This window comes from Enoplosus armatus, chromosome 22, assembly GCF_043641665.1.
Source record: "Enoplosus armatus isolate fEnoArm2 chromosome 22, fEnoArm2.hap1, whole genome shotgun sequence".
In the NCBI taxonomy this organism is placed as follows: domain Eukaryota; kingdom Metazoa; phylum Chordata; class Actinopteri; order Centrarchiformes; family Enoplosidae; genus Enoplosus; species Enoplosus armatus.
Window position 1 is genome coordinate 8,916,900 of NC_092201.1, and position 22,220 is coordinate 8,939,119.

Here is a 22,220-nt window from a genome sequence, read left to right on the forward strand (position 1 = left end):
ACATCTGGGAGCTGGTATGAAGAGGGAATAGAGGTTAGATGTACATAAATTTTGAATCAAAACAAAATAAGATCTTTACATTCTTATTTGTCAAATACCAGGAAAACACCAAACATCTCTTTCATTTAACCATTTTCTGCACCAAAACAGCCAGATCTGAGATTATCCTTGTAACTGTAGTTTGATCACAATGTACAATACCTATTTCTTTGTTGTCGGAAGAAAACCACTGGACTAACGTATGTATTTTTAAAACAGGTTTTAAGGTCATAACAGATTTTGAAGTTTTGTTTTGAAACTTACTCGACATATAAATAATAACTTTCAGTTTAAGCAAATAAAAACACAAAAATTACAATAAAATGATTTTTGCCCCATCTGCAGCTCAATACTTTGCCTTTTCTTGAATGAAAACTGAACTGTCGCAAATGCAGCTGAGAACCTAAACCATCGTATTACACATAATAGCTTATGCTTATAATAATACTAACACTTTTTGTAGACAGGTAAAATATAGCATTATTTTGTGTCAGAGGACACAAAAATGAAACAAACTACAATTCAAATAAACCCTAAGTAAAAACACTGAGTGGGTAAATAAATAGTTTGTGAATTGCACAAAGTGGGAACGTTGAAGGTCAAAGTACTCCGATATGTTGAGACTGATGTTCAGTCTTTCAGTCAGTCGACCGTTAAATCGATCAGTCAGACGTGCGTTCAGTCAGTGAGCGTGAACGTCAGCGCTGTTTCTCCCTTCACTGTCACGATTTGATCTTCCACAGCTGCAAACAGGAACAAAGACAGAAGCAGAGTTAATACACACCTGCCTGCTTCAGGAACTTTTCAACACACAGAGTAAAAGTATTATCTGTAGTAATGAGGCAAATTAACAGTTAGAGTTTCAGGTTAAATGGCAGATCTCTTTCCAGCAGTAGTGGAGGAAAAAACACAAAACACAATCATGTAAAAAATAAAAGTCCATCAAGAAGCTCTAATTCCATAAAGCCTCTAATTCTACTTAAGTATGAAATGACAAATCATGTTGCCGGTGGTACAGTGATGCATCATTTTATGTACCGATCAAATGTCTTGTTTAAATAAAGTGACTTGTAACTATAGTTGTTAAATGTAGTGCAGTAAAAAGCACAATATTATTAAGTAAGAGTCTGAAATACATCAGGACAGTTTTGAGGTTCTTGTACTTTAATGGGAAGTACTTGAGAAAATGTTCCACTATTTTCCACTACTGCTTTTCAGGCTTTTTCCAAAAGTATTAATATCAGAAAGCGGCACAGCAAAGTTCAACCGTGCATCAGTGTGAAACAGGTAATGCTGGAAGCTTGGGGACACTCGCACGGCTGTCTGCAAACTGTGCATCTTTTGTGGATCAGTTTATACTCAGAGCAGGGCTATAGGAAATGGTGCAAAACAGCTAAAACAGCTCTCTCTGTTCCCTCATAACCCATAAACCTCTCTGTCACACACACACATACCTTCAGGTTAAATCCTAATAGGTCAGATATGACCCCCGACACGGCCGACAGGATGACCACCTGGGTGATGTTGTAGAGCAGAGGGTTCATAGTCAAACCATACAACCTGAAAGGAGTGTCTAACTCCTGGAGAGAGAGGGAGGGAGGGAGGGATACACAGTAGTTTAGACCAGTAGTATAAAAAACCCTGACACTTAAACTAACGTTTTAAAGGAGTTGTGAAGATAGAGACATTACCTTGAGTAGTTTGGTAGCCAGTTTTAGGACGTTGTTGACCAGTGTCAGCTCCTCTTTCTTGTTTGGCTTCTTCTCCATCTTCAGATACAGGTTGATCTGTGAAACACACACAGGATCAATGTCAGCGTCTGAAGGCATGTCTGCTGTGGTGTTATGCATGTATTGTGTGTGTGTGTGTGTGTGTGTGTGTGTGTACCTGTTCAGTGAGCAGTATGGAGGTGTTGCTGTACTTCTTGCTGGTCTCGGAGCCCAGAGTGACGAACCTGAGCAGGAACAGAGACAGACTGGAGCACCAGATCACCAGCTCCCAGTTATAGTGACACTCCAGGAACGTTTCGTGGACGTGGAGCAACTGAAGGAAGAGATGCAAGGACGTTACTCTGCCTGTTATGTAATGTTCATTTTAATATAATCTGTCTTTCATTCAGACTTAGGCGTCAAAGCTTTCTGATGAACTTAAAGCCACTGATATTCCAACTGTGGCGCCTCCCAGTGGTAGCATTAAAAAAAAGACACTAACATGCTGATGCACAGACTCGAGCAGTCAGGAAGAAGAACCACAGTTACATTTGTAACTCCTGATCACCTACACAGTGTTGTAATACAGCTGAACTCATAATGTAGTTGTTCTCATTTGCGCGTGTTTCTGTTTGTTGTCACAAGACGTGATGAACATAAAACTGCGATTTGATCACGGCTCATGAATGTTATCAGAATCAGAAATACTTTATAGATCCCTGGGGGGAAATGAGACATTTGTGATTATCTGTAAACCAGGACCCCTTAAGCTAACCTGTTTAACGTGGACGTACTCATAGAACATCAGAGCGATAATGTTTCTCAGACATTACCTGAGCACAGCAGATGAAGACGACAGACAGAGTGAGCAGGAAGGCAGACGACACGATCACATCCACTGAGCGCTGAGGACCCCGCCTCTGCAAATGCAACAGAGTCAAACTCTCAAGTTAACAGATAAAAGCATTTAGCATGGATGCTAATTTTCCCAAAAGTGAGAAACTGAACTGAGATCACCAAGTACAACTACAGTGCATTTTTAAAAAGGGTGTGAATATCATCAGTGAGGTACCTTGAGGTAGGAGCGTAGCGACAGCCACATCTTGATGTTCTGAACTTTCTTCAGCCTAAAATGGGGGACCTCAGACTTCCTGGCTCTGCGGGCTGAAGTCAGGTGACCAAACAGCTTGGCAAACAGTAGCCTCTGAAACACACATATGAACATTAATAGACAAATATCCCCATGAGAGTTTAATAGTGCAGAGGTTCAGACTGTGAAGCTTCATGCTTAAGTAAAAACTTTTAACCATTAAAGCACTAATTTAGAGTTCCGCCGTCTCACCTGTTTGTAGGTCCTCTCTGCGACGCTCAGCAGGAAGAAGAAGAGCCATATAAGGCAAACGCGCACCAGGAAGCTGAGTGTCACCATGGTGATCACCAAGGCATCTGATCCAGACCCGCCACCCAGCGCCACCGACAGCAGCTCATTGGCTGAGAGCGTGGTCAGCTGATCCAAGTCACGGTACTGAGCCAGCCTGCAGTCAGAATCAGAATCAGAAATACTGTATTGATCCCGGGGGATCAAGAAGTGAAACACAGAGTTTTGTACTTTTTAAAACTGTTAGAGAGCATTTTTCCAACTACTGAAAATGTGTAATATGCAACTCTGGCAGAGTTTCTTATTGCAGTATCTTTAAATATTTCTCCAGATTCTTCTCATATTCACACAGTCAGTCGACGTTAAGCCAGCAGTACCTGTACACAAAAGGTGTGAGGCCGAGCGTCACTGAAACCAGGTTCCCAAACACCTGGTAACCAATACCAGGAGTGTAGAGGTTCACCTGTGTAGGGAGGCAGAGGTTACAGCATTCGTTTTGTTAAATCTTTCTCTGACACGTCACTAGGTAATACATGAAAGGCACGTATTCCTCACTTTGTTCATGATCATGCCGCTGATCTCCAGGACGGACATGTCGGCTTTCTTACAGTCGTTCCCCTCCCACACTATGGCGCTCACTCTCTCCAGGCCGGGGTTGGAGCTGTGCAGCCAGGGAACATGGCCCTGAGGGGGAAAAAACGTATACAACAAAACATCCACTTTATTACTGACCCGTCTATTTACTGCAGCCACTCTGCTCTGTAGCACTGTTCAAATGGGACTTTGGGGAAAGAAAGCAGACTAATTTAAATTATATATAAATGATCCGATAAATATTTAGAACTGCAAATCATCAAAACTTTACTTCACATACCTGATGGAAAGGGTCGTCTCTGTATTCCTTTTTAGCAGGAGGACAGACAGGCGTCCCGCCTCCTTCTCCCTCTGAAAAGCAGTCACAGGATTAGTTCCTCTGAACAGGGACAGCATGTTAAAATTACTTTAGCTGGTACACGAGAACTACAAAGACATTTAAACCAGTCACAAATACTCTAAAGTTTTCTTCTGACCCGTCTCTGAGGTGCAGGATGATCTGCACTCGGCACAGTGCAGGAAGTCCTCCCACATCAGGTCCTCTGTCTCGGACTCGTGTCGAGTGCTCTCCGAGTCCTGAGTCCTCAGACTGGAACATCTGGAGCTGCAGCTGGTGCCGGACTTGGGGATGTCCTGACAGACAGAAGGGAGGACTGTCATTTTGTGAAAAATGTGAAATGACATCTATGTCCTTATTTCATTTTTCGGACATAAATTGATTAAACTGCTTTGAAAGGTTAACATGTTGCCTTCCGTGTGTGTGTGTGTGTTTACCTCCACAGCGTAGTGTTTCTTGTAGTGGTGTGTATTTTTGCGGTTTCTGAGCGTACAGTCACTGTTCATTCTTTCAACCCCCCTGCGGAGGGCGCTGTAGGATGCTTCAGGGTCCTCCTCACTGGACGCCTCATCTGATGCTGGCTCCTAAAAGACACAAAACACATCAACCAAATCCTGGAGAGGCAGACTTTTAGTGGATCTGTTGAAAGTGAAATTTGATAGATCAGTTAATAGTCAATCAGGACTTCTGCTTGTGGTTTGATGGATCACCTTACTGCCGCTGGCCAGCATCAGTCCCGTGCTGCGGGGTGTGTGAGTGTGTGCCGGCTGAACGTGAGAGTTCCAGCACACCTCGTCGGCCCTGTTTAGTGAATCACATCGCTGCTCGTGGAGCTGAAGCCCCTCCTCGCTGCTGCGATTGGTCACCCGGCCGTCCAGCGACACGTAGCCGTTGTCCGTCTCTGTCGACTTGTCGATGGACAGCTTGGACTTCTTCGATCTGAAGGAGGAAGAAAGAAGGGAAGAAGAAAAAGCGAGAAGGGAAGAGCAGGAGAGATCGATAGAAAAAGATGGTGTGTAGACGGACAGATCGAGACAGACAGATATTTATATAAAAACACAGCAGTAATGAAGTTCAGTCTCAGAAGCAGACGTGCAGTGAGATAAATCACACTACCAGGATGCATTCAAGACAACACTGTGGAACGTTTATACTAAATTAATGCCAATATTGGAGAGAAAGTGTTGCATAAAGCACTGAATAAGTTAATAAATGAATGGATTATGGATAAAAGCACTGAGTTTAAGTATTGGAACTATATCTTAAAACCTAGTGTAATTGGTAGTCCTCCTCACAAATTGGAATTCTAAATGAAGTTAAAAAGGTGAACAAGTGAGTAATGAATGAATCACTGAGGAATATGAACTGACAGAGGTGGAAGTGTCTCGCACTGAGAGCTGAAGTGAACGTGGCAGATAATCAATAGATCAAGTAACCAAATCAGGAGTTATTTAGCGCTCCGAAACGTTCCACACTGTTGCTGTCTGCTGAAAGCTGCTCAAAGTAGAAGCTTGGGGAGAAGCTGCGGTCTGAGACAGACGCGATAAAATACTAATTATAGACATTTAAATTGGGTAAATATCTGGCATGACAAACTTTCGGATAGTTGATTTATTGGTAGATTTTTTCCCCCAGCCGAGAACAACGCCCTATGCTTCTTTTGAACACAGCTTGATCAGCAAGTCATGCACATCAACATCAGCTGCAAAATCCCTCCGTTCCTCCCTGAGAACTGTGGTGCCAAAGACCAAAGATTTGGTTTGTTGTTGCTACATTTCAGTCGCTCAATTAAGAACTTAACCAGCAGGTCAGAACAATGTTTTTGTCTTTGCACATCAACACCAAATGTTACTGTCAACATGTGAGAAACTGGTTTCCGCTATCAGATAAAAGTTCAGATGTTGCAGCTGAAGAAGCCCAGGTTAGGTCTGAGGCGAGGCTGGGATCCGTTTATTAACTGGTTGGACACAAAACTGTGTAATAAAAATGTCATAATTTGATGAAATTTCAGATTTTGAATTTACTGGAATTAATTTACTAATTTAACTAAAAACTTTAGATCATTTTGTGAACTGAACCCCAGCCCTGTCTTTGTACATCATCTCTTTTTAGGAAGATGGGAAACAAAAATACACACCCAGCTTTACAGATATCATGCCAGAAATCTTGGAAGAGAGCGCCCAGGCTGTATGTGGTGCTGGCTGAGTGGGAGTGTGGCGCCCCCTCCTGTGTGTTATCGGTAGTGCTAGACCCGTCGCCTTCCCTATGCACCTCCATCTGAGATGCCTTCCTCAACTTCCTTCAGTTTGGAAAGAATAGAGGGGTGGAGAGAGACTTAGAGCGGAGACCTGGAGACTAGGAAGACTTGAAACTACAGCAGTGTGTCCACTGGGAGCCTGGCCGCTTTTTCTCATTGTGATGGTACACTTTTAAATCAGGTGCTAACTGGAAATAATTTAAGCTTTTACTTTTAAGAGCAAAGGCACTAACGCAGAAACTCAGACACCCACTGGACACAGATGCCGATACAGTTAAAAGGCAAATTCTACCAAAATCCTCTTTTAGGTTGTTATTCTGCAAAAGTAGATATTTTCATAAAAATGTTTAAAATTTGTGAGTTAAATGCTATAGCATGAAAATGAAATCTCACGACATGTTCAGAGGTGACTTGAAGAGATTTTCATGGACGATTATTGTCCAATTATTCATCAAGCACATACAATTATGAAAGACGTTTTATAAAAGCGCTTTTAAAACCTAAATCAGGTAAACGAGGGACAAAAGCTCAAAGAAGTTCCAGATTTTAAGATGTGATTAGGAAGCATCACATTTCAACATATATCCTTTTTTTTTGTGACTTTTGCAGGATACGAACGTTAAAGTTAGATTTTGCAGAATTGCTCCTTAAGGATTTGGTTATTAATAAAAGGACAGAGAGGAGAGGTGAAGGACAGGACTCTTTGTCTTTTGGTTTTAAAATTAAAAGGCAGGATAAACAGGATGTTCATAAAGTCTTTCATCTGGTAACAAAACTACAATGATTGCTGGTTTTGAATCAGGAGATTGAAATGGAAGAAAACTAAATTGCTGCTACTGTTACAACTAAATTTGGTTTGTGATCTGAAGGCATGCAGGCAGGTGACCAAATATCACTCAGATTTTACTTGAAAATGTCCTGTGAAATTTGGATTATGCATTTCCTGTGCTGCAGACTGATTTATCTTTTTGTCTATGAGATGAAACGACTTGGATGAGGGAAAGAGAAAGACAGAGAAATGTACAGAGGAACAGAATCTACATGGTGTAAAAATAATTTCTCTCTATTTCTTACCATTACACCCCCCCCCCCCCCCCCCCCCGCCCCCCAACTCAAAAACCTCCCAAAACCCCTTTCCAAAACTGTGGCATGGTCCAATTTTCTACCCGAGAGTCTGAAAATTGTCTTGACATCATTTTAAACCAGAAACAGCAGCCGCACTCTGACAAGCTTCAAACCAACAGAGAGAAAAATCACAAACTGCGAGTCTAAAAACTACCAAACACACCAAATAAAGCGAGCTACTTTCTACTTCCACACACAGTGAATCCCATTTGTCTTTAAACCAGTGACATTAGATTTATCATGGAGAGATTTCCTTTAAGATAAACACGCCCATTTAGGAAACTCTTTTATCTTTATCTCTTTTATAACTCAATTATCGGTCAAATGACTTCGAAAAAATCCACTTTGTAAAGATGAAAACACCTAATTGTCTTCCTGGCAAGTAGTAAGCTTGTAATCTAGATACAAAAATGTTGGTCCTAAAAGATCCTTTAAATGACTTACATTTAAAAAGATTTAAATAGTAATAGATTCAGTCTGAGGAGAGTCTGATGGGCGCTGATGTCCACAGAAACTTTCTCCATGATGAACAGGCTTCTATTCAGTTTGATTTTTGAAGAAAGAAGCCGACTGAGAGCTTTGCAGAGAGCAAACTGAGGACAAACGCAATCCAGCAACAAGAGACGTATTCATGACTTTGTTTCCAGAACTTTCTTCCTCTCGTGTGTGTTATCTCCATTTTCCCTCTCTTTATCTCCTTCAGAGTCTCCCTTTTGTCCAGAGGGACTTTCTGCGTGCATTTTAATGTTTTCACATCTTTCATCTCTTGTGTGATTAATCTGTTCCTCACTCCCTCCTGCACCCATGTTGTCCTCTTTTTCTTTGCTTCTATAACCATCGCCTCATCTTTATTTCCTCCTGCTCTCCTTCCCTCCTTCCATATCCAACAACTTCCCTCCTTTCCTTTGCTTGATCTCTTCTCCTGTATTATTCCCCCTTTATTTTCTGCATTGTTTTCCCTGCACGAGTTTCACGGTTTCTTTCCATTTCTTCAGTTCACTCCTTCTCATACAGAGTATTTCCCTCTTTCCTTTTCCCCCGTCATTACCTGCGTCTCTTCCCCCCGCTGCTGGAGGCAGGTTTCGGGGTCCTGGTGGAGACGATCTGACAGTGGACGGTGCCCAACAGCAACATGAGCCAGATGGCTCCAAACACCTCGGTGGTCGGTATCCCATGAGGCTGAGGGATGATCGCATACAGGACTGCTGCTGCCACTGTAGAGAGAGAAGAAAGCATCCATTACAACATTAGAAGCAAAGAAATGAAATGATAGGATCAGGGTTATTGTTTAAACCTGCACTGAGAATTAACACCAAACTCTGCAACTTTGTGAGGTCAAAATGAGCTCTTCTCTGACCCGACGGAGATCCAAACGTTGTCCATTTAAATAGTCGAACTTGTAGCTACTAAAGATCCAGATGTTTCTCTCAGAGGTTTGTGGACACCACACAGAGTGAATATTGAACTTAAATTCATCCAGCAACCGAAAGACAACTCCAATGCGATGCTTGTGCTGCTTTGTGTCTGGTGAATGTGTGACTCAGCAACTGTTTGCTAACATGTTAGCCCTGCAAACTAACACGGTGACCGCATCTCAGGTCTGTGTTTCAAAAATCACTTGATGAACCTTTAAGTTGCCTTTACTGTAGTGTTAAATCAAATAGAAGGTGTGTGTGTGTGTGTGTTTTTGATGTGGTGCGTGGAGGAAGTGAGCAGGAAGGGTGGAGCGTTGGAGAGAGAGATAAAAAATAACAGTCTGTTTTCGTCAGGGCTGAAAAGGGCATCATGATGTAGGTGGTGGAAAACCCTGTTCACTGGTCTTGAAAGTGTTTGCGCAGCAAGTGTGGGAGTAACCCGGGAGCTCTCCATGCTCGCAAGATGCTGCAGACTGCATGTGTATTTTAAGAAAAACAGCAGATTAGATCCACAGTTGCAGCTGTTGAACATCTTGTGAATTTGGTTTTCAGTCGAAAATTAAAACATCCGCTGAGGATCAATTCAGCCCAAACACCAGATCAATCAGTAAATGTTTAGGTGATGATGCTGTGACTGAACCTCATTAGACACTTAAAATTGTAGAACTGAAGATATAAAATGAAATAAAGCATGATTTTGCAACTGCATGACCCGTTTCTGATATTTAATGAGCTGATTTTGGTGCACAGTTTAGGAGAAATGTGATATTTCCACTACAAACATACACACTTACCTTGCAGCAGATAGAGAGCCAGCAGTAAGAGGAAAATGGCTCTGGAGGTGACCTGGATCCACCATCGATAAAAGAATGGGAAGAAGACGACCCTGACGATACCTTTCCTGGTCAGTGATGTCCACGGACTCTCTGGTTTGGCTTTGGCAAACGCCGAACCTGCCAACACACACTCGCACACTTAGTTTAACAAGACCAAATTAAGCCAAATGATTCATCACTTAATACATCCTGGAGTCTCATTAGTGGGTTTATCTTTTAATCTTCTTCCTTCTGACTCCTCTTCCTCCATTTCTGTCTTGATTATCTGTCTTCCTGCGCAGTGAAATAACGCTGAGGATGAATTTGACTGATTTGATGAATAATTGAGAATGTGATGAATATGAGACAGATAGGAAGAGATGAGAACGCAGATAGAAAGATGAAGACAGAAAGAGCTAGGGTTAGCGGTGACAGGAGGTTGGCACGGCGACGCTGGCATCTCAGGTTCATGTGTGTGTGTTTTATGCCAATGACGATGTTGTGTGCCCGATGGTTTTTAGCTTCAGCAGAAAGCCTGTCTGTATCTAAGCTAATTAGCTTGATGGAGAGATAGTTTACACACACACACACACACTTTTTTCTCACCTCTAACCAAGTCCACGTCAATCAGGTCTGGTTTGACATGTCCGGTCTTCTTTGGCTTGTTCCTCAAGCCCTGCAGGGGGACACAGAGAGACGCAGAGTCAATGCCAGACAAAGAAGACACAGTGAGATTAATATAAAGATATTTCACACACACACACACACACACACACACAGGAAGTCAACTACAGGAGGCTTCTCGTGCACCTTCATAAACACACACACACACATTCAGTGTTTGAGGAGGCACGCTGTGCATTCAGGCTCACACAGCTACTGGCTCTATTCTTCTTTCACTGCATCTACTCACATCTACTAAACAGATTTCTACACACTCTACAAATGTTGAGTCTCTTTTGCTGCTTTGCATTCGTTCAAAGAAAAACAACCTTTCAGTCCTTGAAACCAGCTTAAAACAGAGTGTTATAGCCGTCATCCCCCCGTGTAGGGTTCACTGTTGCAGCTTTAAAGTTGGTGCTTTTTGTGCAGTTTATGACCCTGGGAATAACGCTCCCCTGTGGCACGCTGACTTCCTGTGCCAGTCACTTCCTCCTATGATGCATACACTTCATGTGTGTGTGTGTGTGTGTGTGTGTATGTGTGTGTGTGGGGGCGGGGTACAAATTGTACTGAAACTTTATGTGCAAGCATAGATTCTGAATTTCTGTGGTGCATGACGGCCTTTCTGTGTGAGGGACAGTAAATAAAAGTGAACATTTAAAGTAGCTTCTTGTTTGAGCAGATGTTTCCTTACTTGCAAAATGTGGCCATTTTTAGACATTAGGGGTACTTTCTTAGTGAGTCTTGTCTTGTGTTTAAACATTTAACATTTGAGATTTTTAAATCTTCATTTAAATGAAAAAGGGCTTATGTGGAAAAGCGTTTATATTTTCTATAGTAAGGTATCAAAAAAAGTATGATTTTGGCATCAGCAACATTTCAGACAATGCTCAGCCCTACTCAAAAGGTTTTCATTATCAGTATACAAGACCTTAACAAGTCCTTTCAGATCGTTGAATTACTGAACATTTAAGGATGTGAGTCATATTGAACAGCCCTGTGAAATACCAAAGCTGCCCACTTGAATCTGACTGGCTCATGCCAATATTTACTTACCGGCCAATCAAGTTCTGTGTTATCAGTCAATGGTCTGATACAGGGGTTTGATGGAGGCCCTTATCTTCAAATACCACAACCAACAAGCCAATACGCCAAGTGTGTGTGAGAGAGGGAAATATGAGAGAATAAAAGAGCAGGACAGTAGTGTGTGTGTGTGCGTGTGTGTGTGTGCGTCCATGCTGGGCTAAAAGAAGCCGATCAATAGCTTCCTCTTGGCAGTAGATTTACCGCAGCAGTAAAGTCCTTCACAACATCTCGTCTGACCGCGGCTCCCCTATCTCTGCGCTATTCATAGCCTCTTATCTTTATAAACTAGTTTTTCCTGCAGTTACAAGTTATAATGATGCCTCAGTGACGAATGCAAGTCATTCACTTGAATCATTAGTGTGGATTCTGGAGGGAAAAGTGTTTAAAACAGCTGCTCTTTGCATTCCTTATTATAGGCTTTTTCTTCTGTTTTACTATTTGCTACACACCTAAAACGGTACATATTGTATGTACTTTTGTATGTATTTTAACAATGGAATCTGAACTAAAAACCCAGCAGAATATATTGCAGCTTCCTGTTTGCACCAGCAGGTGGTGACTGGTTTTGCTCGGCAGAGCTTCACACAGTGTTTCTCTCACTAAAACCTCACTTACAACTGTGTCAAACAGTGAGTTTCGTTTGATTGCAGAGTTCATTTCAAATATCTATAAAAAGTTAATTCAATTTCATCATTCACTCTATGAGATATAAGATCAGCAGAATTGATAATGACAATGCTTGAGTGCCAATTATTTTGTCAGAACAGTTATGAATGGTGAAATAAAACAGTTTGGACTTCCGCACATTTTACAGATGGCTATGTTCTTCTGGATTTATTAGAAAAACAATTATAAACAGTATAAGTAACACTTAAGGAGGAGTGAGGGGGTGACACATCTAGTATCCATAACATGCTAAGATAAACTCAATACAAACTCTGAGAAACGATTACTTGACAGACGAAGTAACAAGGTCGCAGCGCTGTGTTTGTGTGTGTGTGAGGACTTTGAGCTCATTAAAGAGAGTGTCTTGACTCTCACCTCTCTGCTTACAGGACAACAGGTACAGTAGGAGAGAGGTAGAAGAGATGGGACAGAAAACTGACAATGAAATTTTGATGTGCACACAATGTTTATATTTTCTATCACTATCATTAACTGAAAAAAATTAAATAAATTAAAAACTAAATGTAACCCTGCCCTAAAAACACATTAAGAAACCTCAGTTTGGGAACGCTGGATATCAGCTGGATATATTCTCTTATTAAATCTGAGAAGGGAGGATGAAGTTGTCCCCTTTTAAACAGGTCAAAGATGAGGTCACTGCAGACAGGTGAAGAGGCTCTAATTACACACAGATCTGGACTCGGGGGGAGTCGCTTCAAGGCATGCACTCACACAAGCACTCACTAACCGCTAATTTGAACCCACAGAGAGATATCATGAAGCAGGGCAAGAGGTCTATAGTTATGACGTAACTGAGTCCGACAGTGTTATAGGAGTGTGATGCTAAATTGGTGGAGAATAAAAGAGGACAACATCCTGAAACTGACCAATTCATGTCAAAGTGACACAAAGAGACACTTTCATTTCTTCTAATCTTAACTGTCATTTACATTACTTATCCCATACGTTTTTTCAGTTTTTCTGTATCTATCTTATTTTTGGCATTGTTATAATTGCAGTATTCTCTGATTATGTAGATAATTAAAATATGCCATATGTTGTAGTGTTGTTATATGTTGTTTAGCACTTGTTTGTCAGCTGAAGTCAGTCGGACAGAGTTTTTGGTTGTGATCATTTAGGATTCAACAGAATAAAACAAAGACTGTGAAGACTGTTGATTTCCAGCTGAATGAGTGTTACAACACAAAGGACTAGAGAGCATATGCACATTTCTGTTGAGAACGTACCGACTTAGCTGACTTTGTTATGTCTATTCACACGCAGCAATGCAGCTATGACACATTGCGTTGTGTGTAAAACGTTTTGTCTTTCGTGAATCTTTGATCTGAGCTGACGTTCATGAAGTCTGGGTCACTTAAAGAGTCATCGTTCTCAACCCAAAAACTGTCTGTTAAAAGTTAAAGACCACCGAAGTTTCAGCCGCACGCAGCCTGGTGCCACCCTGATCACATGACTCATGCTAATCCAGCTGTGTGTTCACACCACAAGCAACTCTGGGGGCCACAGCTGCTCGGTTCCCTCATTTTCTTCTATGAGGAAAGACTTCTTCCTGCAGCCAATCACGAAGCAGTGTTGCTACAGTGTGAACGCAGAGTGAGGTTAATAAACACACCGGGATTCGACTGGAGCAATCAAACCAACCAATCACAGTCTAGTAGCCTACAGCGTGGGTGAGCAGACGTGCACTGTGGGACAACAAGAGGGACGTCCTCCCCGCTGTGTACTCACCAGAGAAATAAACTGCAGAGAGGAGGAGGAAAAGATGGATGGAGAATAAGGGACGGAGATGGAGATGAAGAGAGGTAGAAGTGGGCAGGCGACACCCAGCCAGGAGGGCAGAGAGGCAAGAGTTAAAAGAAAACACTGGAAAAGAACTGGCAGCATGGTGAGAGACAGCAAACACAGGAGGAAGATAGGGGAGTGAAAGTCAAAGAAAAGACTTGACAAAGTGAACCAAAAGGAATCGAGGATGAGGAGAAACATTCAGAATAAGCAGAGCACAGAAAGAAAACAGGAAAACAACGGTGAAATAACAGAAAGATGGAGGAGCAAACAAACAATGAACAAAATGTACCTTTATTTCTCGCTGCTCCACTGATTTCTCCCATATCTGTTGGTCATAGGCGCCGATCTGTGAAAACAAACAGGAAGGATTAATGATGAAATATGGAGAGAAGAGCTACAGTAAACAGAGAGCAGGTACAAGCTTTTAGTTTCTGGACGCCGTGCACATGTCATCTTCTTGGGGTTTACAGGAAGAAGAATAATGATCCAAACCCCAATGAAGGTTTTCATAGATGCACTAAAAAGCTTCACTTTCCCTCAATAACGTTCATATTGCTGAGTGGAAGGGTCTTTCACATTTACTAAAATATATAAAAATAAAACAAAGTCATTTCATCGTTTCTCTCCTTGAATTCGAAGTGAACTGCCAGCGCCCCTTCATTTTTTGTATCTGCATCATCATCATTATCTAAAGCCAGATTAGATCCCCATAACAACCGATTTCCAAGATTGTGAAGAGTTAGTGTTTTATTTTGTGGGAGTTCAAAGCTCTCGCTTCACAAATGGAGCCGTCATGATCTCATAAAACAAGTTGGATTTTTACAACCGCGACCTGGATAAATCTGGACCTGCGGCTAATGAATCTTTTCACAGTAAATTTGGATTTTAAAAGCCTAATTTTACAAGCATTAATTTAAAAAACAAACCTGTAATTGACCCATTTTTCCACTGTAAAATAACCCTTAAGTAGCTTTAAGGTCGTAGAAATCATCTTATGCCACACCTTTTGACAATATTACATATTCTGTACCAACTTATTAGTCATCACTGAAGATACATGTATGAAGTTCAATATTCAACTCAAGTCTCCATGTTTTTATGTCTTGGAAATAGAAATGTTCTACATGTCTTGTGTCTCATTTTATACACATTTCCCCAAAATGATGTCTGATATTTTTGGTATCTTTTTGTTAAATTATTATTTGTATTGCTTTTTGACAATGAACATAAAAACAAAATAAATAGATGAAATAAAGTAACAGGATAGTGGGTCACCAGGGTGAGTTTACTGTGTGTTAAGCATTACTTTCCCACATAACAAGTTATTATTCTGTGGATTTAAACAATGTTTGGCTGCACAGATTCTTTCACCGTCTCCTTTTCACCTCTCTGTCTTCACTTTTTCTTTCTGCTCTAAAGTGAAGTCAAGAACCTGTGAAACTGGTCCAGAGAAGGTCAGGTTCAACTGGAGTGCAACTTCACAAGAAACCTCTCTGACCGTATGATCTTGTACTCCAGCCAGTATTTATCAATGTCACACACACAGACACACACAGACACACACAGACACACACACAGACACACACAGGGGTGTGTGCCTCTAGAGATATGCATGCAGCACCACTGGTCACTGTCACAAAGATCACTGGGATCAATAGAGCTGCAGAGTGTGTGTGTGCATGAGGCCAGTGGAGTGGTTAATACACACTTATGTGGATCTTTTAAAAACAAACATATATTCAGTGTATTTGTAGGAGCATAGCGACAGAAAGAAAAACAGACAGTGATTCGTGGGAACAAGATAGATTTGTCCCTCGTCCAGACATCTGACCTGGGAACACACATGCAAACAAAACAAACACTCCAAGGTCAAACTGTAATTTCACCCTGCTAGAGTTGCCAGTTTCTTATTTCTCCTTCTTTTTAATCCTCGATTAGCAGATAATACTAACACGATAAAAAAAGACGCTGGGAGAATAAAGTCACTTGCTTTTTATACAGCGCGCGTGTGTGTGTGTGTGTGTTCCAGAGACTTAAAGAGGATCAGCTGATGATCTGCCTTCAGCATATCAGTGTATTCATGTGAGTGTGTGTGTGTGTGTGTGTGTGTGTGTGTGTGTGTGTGTGTGTGTGTGTGTGTGTGTGTGTGTGTGTCTCCAAGGCATCGAGTCTGGGTCACCCCGCGAGCTCGCCAGTGGAAACTCTGCATCTTTAATGAGACTTCATTAAACATGGATAGAAAGAGATGAGGAGAGAGGTCAAAGAAGAACACGGAGAGAGACAGAAAAGACGATCGTAACAAGTGACGACAGAGAGAAAGTGTTTTTAATGTCGGTCAAAGAGTTACTTTATAGATCTCTTTCTCTTTTCTTTCCCCTCTTTCTCTCAATCCACATTTTTGCGGTGCAATATAACGTTATAGACACAGCAGACATCGATACTTGATATGTCTCAAAGTTTAAATATCTGTAATGGTCTACATGACAACCTATCTCTATAACAACAACATCATCATCTGAATTCAGACTTCTGGATAGTTCAAAAAACTAATCATCTCAGCAGCAAATGATCAGCGTGTGTTTCACATGGTGCACACAGCGGCCCTGATGACTTGTGATATCCCCGTGTTAACCACCAGATACCAGCATGAGTTGTGGGTCAGGCAGTGCGTCACGTTGTTCTCCCCCCACATTACGCGTCCATGTCCAACCCTGATCTCACCCTGTGCAACTTTTAACCTTTTGTTTGAAGTGTATGACTCTTTTGATGATTTGCTTTTCATTTTGAAACTGTAGCATGCGGCTGCCATGACGACGCCGCCCCGCAGCTCACACCATCATACAGATGATTCAACGTACTCAACTTCTTTTGTCTGTAAGTGGCTGAGTCCTATGAGTTCACGCGGTTTAACATTAACAGTTAAATAGGGACTGTTTGAATACATTTTAAGATTTAAAGTTAATTCTTCACTTTGAAAATCGTACTAGACAATCTCACCACTTTCAAGCCAACACTGACGAGAAGTCCTCAGAAACGTGGACATTTTAACATCTACAACTCTATGACAACTGGGCAATGGGGATCATGTGATGCGATTGAAAGATCCAGAACAGCCCTAAATGGAGCTTATGATGAGACCATTTTGTTATGTACTGTATTACTAAATATTTTAGTCCAACATAAAGCCCTGGCCAACCTGTAACAATTCAATAAGGTAACATTTCTTCTTTTTTAGCAAAACATCTGCGTATTTTACATGATGATGAAATCGAAAGATACAGAACAGCTACTCAATGGACCTTCGGTGAGTTCAGTTCTTACTAGTCTGTAATTGACCAACTAAAGATCTTTGTCTTATCATAAGTCTTCTTCCTGTCCATTACTGCAACAGGAAGTAACTGTAGTTCCTATTCTTTCAGTGATTTTTATTTTTGTCAGAATTTTTGCCCCCAAATTCACTTTTTTATGTCTTTCAACGCTGCAATAATGCACTGTAGATTACCCCCCTGTTCATTTAGCAAAATATATTGCAACTCATAAAATGTGACATTATGATTGGGCTGTGGCTTATTGACAAATAAGGTCCCGAGGCTCCACCACATGAGAACAAATAGCCTATTCTCAGCGTCCGGAGAGCATTAAATATGACGCCTGACTGACTGATTTACTGTGTGACATTTGGGCTGACAGCTAATTTTCCACATCACTCAACCTATTAAAAAATACATTCACACACACAGACTGGAGAGGGTGTTAGATTATATGCGGAGGACAGCCAGAGGGCAAACATGACCAGACTACGCAGCAGAAAGATAAAGAAGGAGAGAGGGTGTAGATAAGGAGGATATCATTTTTACACTCACACTCCAACTGGGATCTTATGGAGGGGAATTATCAGCACTGGAAATCCTCTTATCCCCACACACACACACACACACCGTATCATCACTATCTGTATACTGATCCACCTCCTCTCAAAATAAATCTACAACAAAACTCTCAAATTACAGTTTCTCTGTCCACTTGCCTCTTAATGTTGGCATTACTGGTTGGTCTTGGTCAGATGGCACATGAATCTGAACTGATTTCAATGAGAAAAAAAAAATCATGGACTTCATCGATTTGACGAGCAAGAAATCAAGTGCTGAGAGTGCAGCAGAAGGGAAGATGACGAGGCCAAGTGTGCCGCTGCGGCAGTGCTGGGGTCACCATGACGACGGATGGAGGGACGATGCAGGGGAAGGAGGGGGGGGGGATTATGGGCGAAGCAACAGAGTTATATAACAACTGCCTCTGCAATGGATGGGGTGTTTTACACATACACGTTGGTTTGAAGAGGTATGGGGGGAGGTTTGTGTTTAAGTGTGTGTCTGCAGTTAACATCATAAGGTTTAAACACATTAACACACAGATCAGCTGTGAATAATTGTTCAAATATTGTTTATCAGGGTTAGGGAGGAGCATGTTGCCTTTTCAAACACACACTCCCTCCTGTGCGCAGCCTTGAATGTTGACGGGTGTAACTCGTAGTGACAAAACCACAGAGAATATCTCTTCAGCTGAGCGTTTTCAGCATCTTTCAGCTAATTGTTTGGGTGTCACGGCTCACAATGATTTGGAGAAAAAGCTCTACAAACCAACGGTACACTACCTACTAGCTGGTGAACATAGTGGAGCATTTAGCTGCTAAAGAGCCAGGCGTTTCCCTCAGGAGTTGGGCGAGACCAAAAACTGCAAATTAATGCAAATGTTGCTCCATGTGTAAATAAACTGCTAAGAAGTTTGCCATAGAAACGTTATAAGGAGATTATATGTCGGTGTTGTGTTTAGAGCTCATTTCTGCTGCCCAGGTCCTAAGTGCTGAAGCGATAAGTCTAATCATTTATTCGTCTTCAAGCAAACCTTTGAAAAGCGTCATCTTGAGCTCTGGGAACTTGCAATGAGCATTTTTGCAAATGATCCAGCATCTTATAGACTAACAAATCATTGATTAATTAAAAAAAATAACCAACAGATTTACTCAAAAGAAAATATCTTTGCAGCCCTACAGTCTTTTCAAAGGTGGGCTGTGACCCCAAATGTGGCTCACTAGAGAGCTACAACTGAGTTTTCAAGTCTTTGGAAATTTAATTTGTATTAGGACCTTAAATGTATGTGAAGCTACTGGCTATATAACGCTGTCGAGTACTTCCCTTCTGTACTCCATAGCTGTGGCTAAGTTAAACAAATCAACAGCCAAACAAACACTAAACATTCTTCTAAATCTATTTATGTCTCCCTGTAAACTATTCATCTACCTTTTTCTGCAAGTTGAAAACCCTCAGTACTCTCCACTGTGAATCAGATGGAAAATCCCTCAACTATTTGACCTACCTGTGGGAATCAACCATTTGCATATGTAAGTCGAGGTGTGGTCAGCTTTGACACACTGATTAACCACCAGTGGAAATACACACTGCTACTGTGTGAACGAGGACACTTTCACTTTAGAGTGCTATGTGCAACAAGTTTTCAGAGTGTCAAGGAATGAATTAATGAATAAACAAAGAAAATGTAACATTTCAAATTCCTGAAACTGTTTAAAATGATTTGACTGATGCAAATTAAGGCTGTAACTAATGATTATCTTCACTATCAATGTATTAAATCAATCATTTTGCCCAACCAACAGTCCAAAACCCCAAAATATTCAACTCTAAAACATGATTTTAACCAATTAACTAGTTATTAAAATTGCTGGCACTTAATCAACAAATAATTTCACCATGAATCCCAAAACAAAGATGATGATTATGTACTAAAAAATAACTACATGCTAATCTCAGACAGCTGGTTGTGGCATGCAGATTAACCCCTCTGCTGTGTTGTCAGGTGAGACCATGGCAACGCACACAAGGAGAGGTGTTGCTGTAGAGTGTGTGTATAGTGTGTGCCTATTTTCAGCTCAGACAGGTGTGTGTGTGTGTGTGTGTGTGTGTGTGTGTGTGTGTGTCTGTGTGTGTGACAGATGGTGAAATCTCCTCTTAGCTGCCAGAAACACAAAGAGGACATTCAACAAGCGAGCAATTTTTCACGCTGACAACTAAAGGCAGCTTCAGTGAAATGTTGTGCAGGTTAACTAGTTAACAGTCATCTGTTCACCAATGAAAAAGATAAGATGATGATCGGCTAATGATTATTTTCTCAATCAATTGATCGTTTAGTCTGTGTAATGTGAGGAAACTCACAATTCGTCACAATCCTAATTTCCGAGAACCCAAGGTGACATATTCAACTACGATGCAGGGTGCTGGCCTGACCATCGGGAGCAATTTGGGGTTCAGTGTCTTGCCCAAGGACACGAACATGTGCAAAGAAGGAGGTGGGAATCGAACCCCCAACCCCCAGCTGCTCCAGCTCCTGAGCCACAGGACGTTTCATTAAACAATGAAACAATTATCAAAACAGTTGCTGTCAATCGACTAATCACTTAATTGACTAATCTTTTCAGCTCTAGATCAGCTTGTTTTACAGAAAATCTGATCCTAATCACAAATATATTACTTAGGGCTGCAACTAACAATTATTTTTCTTATTGATTCATCTAATAATTATGTTCTCGATTTATTGTTTTGTCTATACAAAAATACCATACCTATAACCAATCAGTTTCCTAAAAAGATGTTGTCTTCAAATGTCTTCTTTTGCCTGACTAACAGTCTAAAACTCAAACATATTTTATTACCAACAAATAAACAAATACAAGCAGCAAATCCTTATATTTGAGAAGGTGGAACTAGAACATTTGTGGCTATATATGATCTGAGACTTACTGATCTTGTAGTCATTAATATCCACAGATCTCACCCACATACCAAGCACATGAACTGTGTCACTTATGCCTTAAAATAGAACTTAAAGCCGCCACGCAAATAAGCTATAAGCGGATTTATTACAGTGCAACCTTTTAGGATCAAATATATCACAGACGTGTTATGTGTCAGACGTACAGCACCAGACAGACTTCCTTGTTTTTTTTTGTAACAGATGTAGACTACATGGCTGCATGTGTCTTCACTCTGGTAGGAGCTCGGCATGGCACGGTGGTGAGAGAAAAGGCAGCTTCCACACAAACATAACACTGAGTCTATTTGCAGCCCGTCCCCAGACATAGCACAGTCAGAAATACACTGTGCGTCATGCGAGGCCGCTGCCTGAGGCCTGCAGAGGCTGGAGAGCCGAGGGTGGCAAGGTCAGTTTCACAGACCTGTTTCTAAGTCTGGACCTCTCTCTCAATCCTGAGTCACTTCTTCAGGACTTTCTGTCTATGCACTCTTAACCTTTCTGACTGACAAAGCAAATAAAATCTTTCCAAACCAGAGCTGGCCAATTCATTTGATGCATTATCCACCACTATGGTAGATCCACACATTGAAATCAACAGAGAAAAACACAAAGCTGGCACTTATTTCAATTTATATACAAAAAAAGTCAAGCTGAAGATAGTTTTGGTTTTAAGATATCTGTCTCTAAGATTTCTGTCAACACACAAAGACAATGAAGGTGAATGCAATTTTCTTTATTGAAAATGAACTTAAATAAATGTGTTTTCCTAGTAAAAGTAGTCATCGGTACTCTGGATAATCCCCCGAGCACTCAGGGACTTTTTACAGGGACTATTTTTTCAGTAAAGAAAGTAGATCCAGCATGTTCGGTGGAAGTAGCCAGGACATTGTTTGTTGTAATTGGCTGGAAGCAGAAACCTCAGAGACAGATACTTAAAAACCTTGACCAGTAAAACCAAAACTAACTGCATAGCTACATACCACTAGAGGCAAGTGACGTCTGCACGATGAAAACCATGCAAAAGATTAACAGCATCTCTGACACTATCTACCATATAACCTGAGCAGTGTCCTGGTCAGAAATACATCGCTACTCACACAAACCAAGGCTACAAACACTTTTCCACCAAGTGAGTCAGGAGCCACACACTTATTCAAAAATACGCACACACACATACTCTCCTGAGGGCAGGGTTTGTTTATTTGGCAGTATTTCAGGTGTTTGCTTAATGCCAAACCACAGACTATCTCTTGCTCTCTCTTGTATTTATAGCAAAGCCAGTGCTGAACTACACAGAATATAATCGCTGCAATGAACCCATCTTTGTCCTTCAAGGCTCGTCTATCTGTTGTGTTAATGGTCAGTCCATGAATCGCAGGAATGAAGTTTTTGAAGAATTTGAATCATTAGACATTAATACAATCATCAGAAAGCACTGGTTATGATGTCTAGCAGAAAATCACAAACACAATCTTTGACAGAGTGTTTCATCTCCTTTACTTTCA

General features: G+C 41.1%; 1 protein-coding gene across 1 annotated transcript in view; it reads right to left on the minus strand.

Moving 5' to 3' along the window:
* Positions 1-599: 599 nt before the first annotated feature.
* LOC139304873 (protein PHTF2-like) overlaps positions 600-22,220 on the minus strand; it is a 37,415-nt gene continuing 15,794 nt past the window's right edge. The window contains exons 3-21 of the mRNA XM_070928768.1: positions 14,180-14,236; positions 13,834-13,845; positions 10,276-10,345; positions 9,649-9,807; positions 8,488-8,653; positions 6,195-6,356; positions 4,768-4,996; positions 4,495-4,641; positions 4,197-4,353; positions 4,001-4,071; positions 3,682-3,810; positions 3,504-3,589; positions 3,091-3,283; positions 2,821-2,952; positions 2,582-2,668; positions 1,927-2,082; positions 1,731-1,826; positions 1,494-1,619; positions 600-782 (exon numbers count right to left, since the gene is read on the minus strand). Of these exons, the coding sequence (XP_070784869.1) occupies positions 762-782; positions 1,494-1,619; positions 1,731-1,826; positions 1,927-2,082; positions 2,582-2,668; positions 2,821-2,952; positions 3,091-3,283; positions 3,504-3,589; positions 3,682-3,810; positions 4,001-4,071; positions 4,197-4,353; positions 4,495-4,641; positions 4,768-4,996; positions 6,195-6,356; positions 8,488-8,653; positions 9,649-9,807; positions 10,276-10,345; positions 13,834-13,845; positions 14,180-14,236 (2,256 nt within the window). The 3' untranslated portion in view covers positions 600-761. The remainder of the gene's footprint in view (positions 783-1,493; positions 1,620-1,730; positions 1,827-1,926; positions 2,083-2,581; positions 2,669-2,820; positions 2,953-3,090; positions 3,284-3,503; positions 3,590-3,681; positions 3,811-4,000; positions 4,072-4,196; positions 4,354-4,494; positions 4,642-4,767; positions 4,997-6,194; positions 6,357-8,487; positions 8,654-9,648; positions 9,808-10,275; positions 10,346-13,833; positions 13,846-14,179; positions 14,237-22,220) is intronic.